At 45.7% G+C, this 6709-nt stretch overlaps 1 protein-coding gene across 3 annotated transcripts in view; it reads left to right on the plus strand.

Moving 5' to 3' along the window:
• Nucleotides 1-5699: 5699 nt before the first annotated feature.
• The window catches only part of Vamp1 (vesicle associated membrane protein 1), a 19451-nt gene continuing 18441 nt past the window's right edge, over nt 5700-6709 (plus strand). For all 3 annotated transcript variants that reach the window (XM_029535311.1, XM_021190822.1, XM_029535310.1), the window contains exon 1: nt 5700-5848. In XM_029535311.1, coding sequence (XP_029391171.1) covers nt 5847-5848 — 2 coding nt within the window. In that variant the 5' untranslated portion in view covers nt 5700-5846. The remainder of the gene's footprint in view (nt 5849-6709) is intronic.

Here is a 6709-nt window from a genome sequence, read left to right on the forward strand (position 1 = left end):
CAAAACAACAACAAAAACAAACAACAAAACAAAACCCAAACAAACCCAAAACAAAACCAACCTGTCAAACAAATAAACAAATAAAAAAAAAACCTAACCAGTTTGGATTTTACTGGATATGGTAATATATGCCTATAATTCCAGCACTTTGGGATGTGCTGGCAGGAGGACCAGAAGTTCAATGCTAGCCTGGGCTCCAGGAGACCTTGTCTAAAAGAATACACACAAATAAAATTAAATGAAAATAAAACCACTTAATGAAGGAGTGAATCACATGGTGTGTGAAAAGGGGAGGAACCAGGCCTGGTGGTCACCCCTGCAATGCCAAGCAAGCCTAGGGATAGAAGACTGATCTAAATTTAAGGCCAGCTTGGGCTCCAGAGAGAGGCCCTTGAAAAACAAAAATGAAGAGGAGGAGGAGGAAGAGGGGAGGGAGGGGGGACTAGTAGGGGAAAGGGACTGAATATTTGATTTATATTTTCCAAATCAAAGTAATACAAATGTCTAGCTAATAGAAGAGACTAGAAAGTTTTATGAGACAGTAACAACCCTCCCTCCCCTCTACCCACCCATTGAATTAGCTTTCTAGAAACAAACACTTCCATATTTCTTTTTCTGGTTGTTCAAGACAAGGTTTCTCTGTGTATTCCTGTCTGGCCTGGAACTTGCTCTTTAGACCTGAGTTCTGTCTGCCTCTGCCTTTCGAATGCTGGGATTAAAAGTGTGCGCCACCAGCAACTGGCCTCAATTTCAGAGATCTGCCTGGCTCTGCCTCCCTAATGCTGGGATTAAAGGCCTGTATGCAATGTGTGTGCCAGGAACCTGGGTTCATTGCAAGAGCAGTCAGTGCTCTACCTGATGAGCCTCTCGCGCGCGCTCGCGCTCTTGCCCTCCTTTTCTTTCTTCTTTTCTTTTTCTGAAGCGTGGTCTTATTGTGCCAAAACGTTCCTGAACCTCAAAAGACCACCGAGGAGCTGAATTCGATGCATTAGGGTGTCTTTATTCAAACTTGAGTTTGGCTTAACTCACTGCCTCCGACCCACAGTTTTGGTGGAGTAAAAGCCCCAACACTCATCCGGACAAGGTTTTATTGAAAATGGCAAGCGAAGAGTGAGTGTTTCTAGCCAGGCAAGCATCTAACTGATGGCTACTGTGGCCTTTAGCATAATTGGCTGCTGCTGGGGGCCAAACCATAAACTTCACCTCTGCTTTCCTCCTGACTGGTGGTTGTTAGGCAGGGGCGGGCTTGTAACCTGGGACGGGTTTTGTGTGTGTGTGTGCGCGCGCGCCAGATTTGTTGGGGGAATACCCTAGAGACTGGCGCTAGACACTGGATTTGTTGGGGTGGGTAACCTGGAGACACAGATCTTGTTGGAGGGGGGGTGCGGTAGCCTGGAAACTGGAGCTAGGCTCTTCTAGAGGTCCTGAGTTCAATTCCCAGCAACCACATGGTGGCTCACAACCATCTGTAATGGAATCTGATGCCCTCTTCTGGTTTGTTTGAAGACAGTTACAGTGTACTCATATACATAAAATAAATAAATAACACACACACATATGAGAAAAACAACCTATCATTGAAACTTAGATCTAAAAAAAAATTACTTACTATTTATCCTTAAGTTATACTCAATCAGATCTGTGAAACACTTGTGTTAGTTTCTCTGGTGGCTTACATGAAAATGGTCCCTATAGGTTATTTTTTTATTTTTTATTTTTTTGGCTTTTCGAGACAGGGTTTCTCTGTATAGCCCTGACTGTCCTGGAGCTCACTCTGTAGACCAGGCTGGCCTCGAACTCAGAAATCCACCTGCCTCTGCCTCCTGAGTGCTGGGATCAAAGGTGTGCGCCACCACGCCTGGAAGCTGTGGAGTTTCTAAATCCCTGCCATTCCTACTGATCTCTCTCTCTCTCTCTCTCCCTCTCCCTCTCCCTCTCCCTCTCCCTCTCTCTCTCTCTGCCTCAGGTTTGTGGGTCAGACGTAAGCTCTAGCCAGCCTATTGCCATGTTCCCTACCATGATGGGCCATGATGGTCACAGACCTTAACCTTCTGCAACTGTGGCTACCCAAGCTAAACACTTTCTTTTACAACTTGCCTTGGACATGGTGTTTCCTCATAGCAATAGAAAATTAACCAAGACAGTTAGGCATTTTCTAAATGCCTAAGCATGTCAGATATTGCATTAGTTCCTTGCCTGCAGTCTGCATACCTGAGGGCTCACCTTCTTCTAATCTAGTCAGGGCAGGCTATATCTCGATCCTTGGCAGTTTCCATTCCAAGCATTTTGTTACGAGCTTCTGTTCTATGCCTTTGAACTGTCGCCGGTCTTTCTCCTATTTTCCAGAGCCCATCACACAGTGGACTGTTTAGACAGGGGAGATGGTAACATTTTTGACTCCCTACATACCTGAATGACATCTTTAGTTCCACCTTTTTTTTTGAGACTGGGTCTTGTTAGGATTTGATCTTCTAGCCTCAAGTGATCCTCTTGTCCATTCTCTTCTATGTGGTGAAATTACAGGTAGATGACATCAGCACCCCAGTTTCCCCTCACCTTTATTAATATTTGAGATTATATAAAATTCTAGGTTAATAATAATAATTTTGCCCAGGTTAAAAATATTTATTTTATGTATGTATTATGTATGCATGTATGTATGTATGTATGGTTGTGAGGCACCATTTGCCCGCTCAGAAGCAAACCTGGATCTCCTGGAAGAGCAGCAGGTTCTTGCGCCGCTGAGCCTCTCTAGCCCCTGAAAGCTCTTTAGGAGCCGCTGCACTATTCTCCCTACTGATGGTGCTGTTATCCCTCCTCTCCCGTGTTTATTCTCTTGTTGAAAGATTTTTAAAAACCTTCTGTTTTGTTCTTCTGTTCTGAGATTACAGAAAGGTGTGTCTTTAATGTGATTCCTTTTCTTTCATTGTGGTAGCTAGAACCCACAAGTTGGTCTGGACAAGCTCATTTAGTTCTGGAAAGTTTTGTTACATTTATTTTATAATTAATTCTCTGCCCACACATTTCCTTTTCCCATAATCCCAATTTTCCTCCTTTCATATTCTTTATTACTCAGACGTTGAACTACTTGGCATGACTTTTTAATTTCCTTAATTCGTGCCTCTGTCTCTCTGGTTCTTGGCATTTCTTCTCTGATTTGTTTTCAGCATGTGACCACAATTTATTTCTCTTGGAACCGTCTCTGTGGAAATTCCCCAAGGCCTCCACTGAAGGGGAGCTTACCAGGGAGGTCTGCGTTGCTCTTGCTGGTGCTGGGTGCCACTGTCAATGCCAGACCACTTGGAAATTCTTGCCATGATGATTTTAGGAAGAAAAGATGCTAAGGCTCTCAGAAGTGAATAAAACAAGGATTTCAGGCAAAGTATTAAAAACACAGTTCGAGGTTATGAATTCAAATATTTAAAAGGACAAAGAGAGCTTCAGCAGGCACCTAGTTTGCAAATAATTTCAATTGAAGAGCACGTGGGTGCCAGTACTATAAAAACTCCCTTATTGCCAATAGAGAGATTCCAGCTTTATGTAGGGGCTTTCTGTTAGGTTTGGAACTTTGAGTAAGACCGTCATGCTGTTTCCTAGGCTATGCTGCTACCCCACGAGGCCACCATGCTCAAGAGCAATGCTCAGCTGCCTCTCCGGATATCAGCTTTCACTTGTTTGGTTTTTAGTCCATGTTTCCTTTCTCATCAGCTCATGAACATACTTTTAAAATTCCCATTTAGTGTCATCCCAGCACTTACAGGGGCTGAGGTGGGAATATGGCTTGATCCATTGTGGAAAACCAAACCAAGTCATACCCGCTATGAGGCAAAATGATCTAAAAGCCGGGCAGCAGTGGTGCCCACATTTAATCCCAGCACTCAGGAGGCAGAGGCAGGCGGATCTCTGAGTACGAAGCCAGCCTGCTTTACAAAGCGAGTTCCAGAACACCCAGGACTACGCAGAGAAACCGTGTCTTGAAATCCAAAACCAAAACCAAAATCATCAATTGTAAAGGGCAACAGAATAAAAAAAGGGGGGGGCAGATCTAAAGTAGCAAGAAGTTTAGAAAAGAAAATAGCCGTGTATGGCAATTGTGGTATTTAGATAGGTATCTGGTAACAAGACTGGACACAGGCTTGAATCTAGGATTGTCCCCCCTTTTCTGTTCTGTCTTTCTTTTGCCATTTGGCAGAAATTTTGCTGTAGCTCTTAGGCTCTACCCACACTGTATTTGTCATACCTGCTCATGGGCATCAAAATGTCAAAAGTTGCAGAGTGAATGCCAGGCCCTTGAAAGGAAGTTCCAGAGGGAGAAAAGGAGTGCCTCCTGTCTGGTAACGAAGTAACATGTGGACATCTGAGAGAAACACATGACTCCCTGAGAGATAGTCTCTGGGGGATGGGGATGGAGCTCAGTTGGCAGAGTGAATGCCTAGCATGCAAAAGGAACGGAGTATGCTGACCAGCACCGCAGAAACTAGGCATGGTGGTATGCTTCTGCAGTCCTAGCATTCAGGAGGCTGAAGGGTGAGAATTTCAAGGTCATTCTTGACTACATTTCATGTTTGAAGCCAGCCTGGACTGCACAAGCCTCTTTCTTCTGGGAAGAAGAGTCTCTGAATGTCAAGTTGTAACTGTCCTATTAATGTTATTACTTTCTCGTTCCTTTTGCATGGATGCCCGAGAACGAGATATAAAAATTTACACTGCATCCAAACCTAAGCTTTCAGTAAATGTAAAATAAGAATTCTAAGGCTAAGAAGGCGCAACCACAGTTATAGATTCTTTTAAAGCCGTGAAGCACAAATAAAGGGATTCTATTGGAAGAGAGAAGAAACGTCTTTAAGTATCGAGAAGGAAAAAATCAATTCTACTTAAATTTTGGAGGAGGAGTAAAGAGGAAAGGGCTGGGGCTGGAGAGAGATGGTTCAGTGGTGGAGGGAGCATAATAACTTTTGCAGAGGGTTTGGTTCCCAGCGCTCACATACACTCAAAACCATCTAGGGAATACTCCCTCTTCTGGCTTCAAGGGCACCAAACATGCGTAGATGCAGGCAGAAAGTTGTACCATAAAATAAAATTTTAAAAAAAATGTAAAAAATATAAAAAGAAAAAAGAGAAACGTCTCAAAAAACAAAACAAAGCAAAAACAGAAACTAGGGAAGTCTAATTTAGTTCAGGTTTCTGGGCTGAGTTAACTAAGTCGCTGTGGTTACAGGTTTAGGGAGGAAGTTCGAGATAGGAAAGAGAAGAATGAAGCCTTTGTGGGATTTATAGTCTCAGGCAGGGACGGTGACGGGGTGGTCCTGTGGCCAAGGACTTCATGAATATGCATTCACTGCTGAACCTCGCGGCCAGTTGGAGTCCAGTGTCTAAGTCACCTGGGTTTCCTTCTGCCAGGTGCTGTGGGCGGGAGCGGTAAGAGTGACAGCAGCCTCCAGCTCAGCGATTGGCTGGTAGGCACTATAAAAGGTCTAACTCAGCGGCGGAGACAGCCCTCAGAGTTTGAGCTGGACGTTGAGCAAGCCACTTTTGTATTGGTCAGTGAAGAAACAGAAATAAGAGGACAATGGTAATTGCCGTGGTCGTGGAGGCGGGACTAGCAGGCCATGCCTCACGAGGATTGGACTTGGAGGTTTTGACATCATCCGAGAGGCGTGGTCATGTCTAATAAAGCCGAGAGCCGGCGCTGCACCTGCAGTAAGTTCCACCGCAGTTAGAGTTCCGGGTGCTTCGCGTGAGAGGCGGAGCTCGACAGTTCCGTCTACTTCAGCCGCAGCGTCTCCCTGCCTGTCTCGTTGCATTCTCCAGAGAGGGGACGGACCTCCGCTTCCTCTTTCAGAAAAATGTGAGTTGACTCTGCTCTAGGGTCCTCGACACCTCTTTACCGACTCTCCCCCGCAGCGTCCGACTCTGCGGGACGGAAAATGGCGCATTGCAGCAGCTGCGGCGACGCCGGGAACCACCAGCTCGCGCCGCCCCCAGACCGGGCCACCCCGGACTGCGGGCAGCGCTCCATCCCGCACCAGCTTCAGCTGGCACTCCACGGCAGGGCGAGGGCGCGGGGGTCCCACGTCCACCGCACCCTCCCCTCTTGGCTTTGTATCGTGGAACCCCAAAGGGGAAAAAGTGGGGGAGGTATAGATTCAGACAGGGAACTCGGAGACCCTTTCTTGTTTGACAGACTCTTAAAGCCCCTGGGAAGATTTATAGGTGCCCCTGTCCATTCTTGACTTGGGGTGCCCGCAGTCTCTGGGTTTGTGCATGCCCCTCACCCAGAGTGTGATGTACCTGCCTCATGGCAGTGAGCAAAGCTGCAGAAACTTAACTTGCTAGTCCTGTGGCGCCTTACGAGCAGCTCAGAAAGTCTCAGGGGACAGTGGTACGAGATCTTAATGCAGCTGTTTATGCTAAGGCGATTTCCAGTGATCAAGTCCTAGCCAAAGATTGGAGGAGAAATAGGGAGAACAGTGAATTCTTCATTTTATCCAAAACACATAGTTTAGCCTTTAGCTGCTTTTGGCATCATCCCCTTCTGAAGATCCGTGGCTAGATAAATTAAGAACTTCCCTTTAGGATCACATACACACAGTGAAGAATTTTCTTTCTTTTCATTTATTATCTGAATCTCTTGCCTGGTGCTAGATTTATTTGTGTTTGTTCTCTCTCTCTCTCTCTCTCTCTCTCTCTCTCTCTCTCTCTCTCTCTC

The sequence above is a fragment of the Mus pahari genome, chromosome 2, assembly GCF_900095145.1.
Source record: "Mus pahari chromosome 2, PAHARI_EIJ_v1.1, whole genome shotgun sequence".
In the NCBI taxonomy this organism is placed as follows: domain Eukaryota; kingdom Metazoa; phylum Chordata; class Mammalia; order Rodentia; family Muridae; genus Mus; species Mus pahari.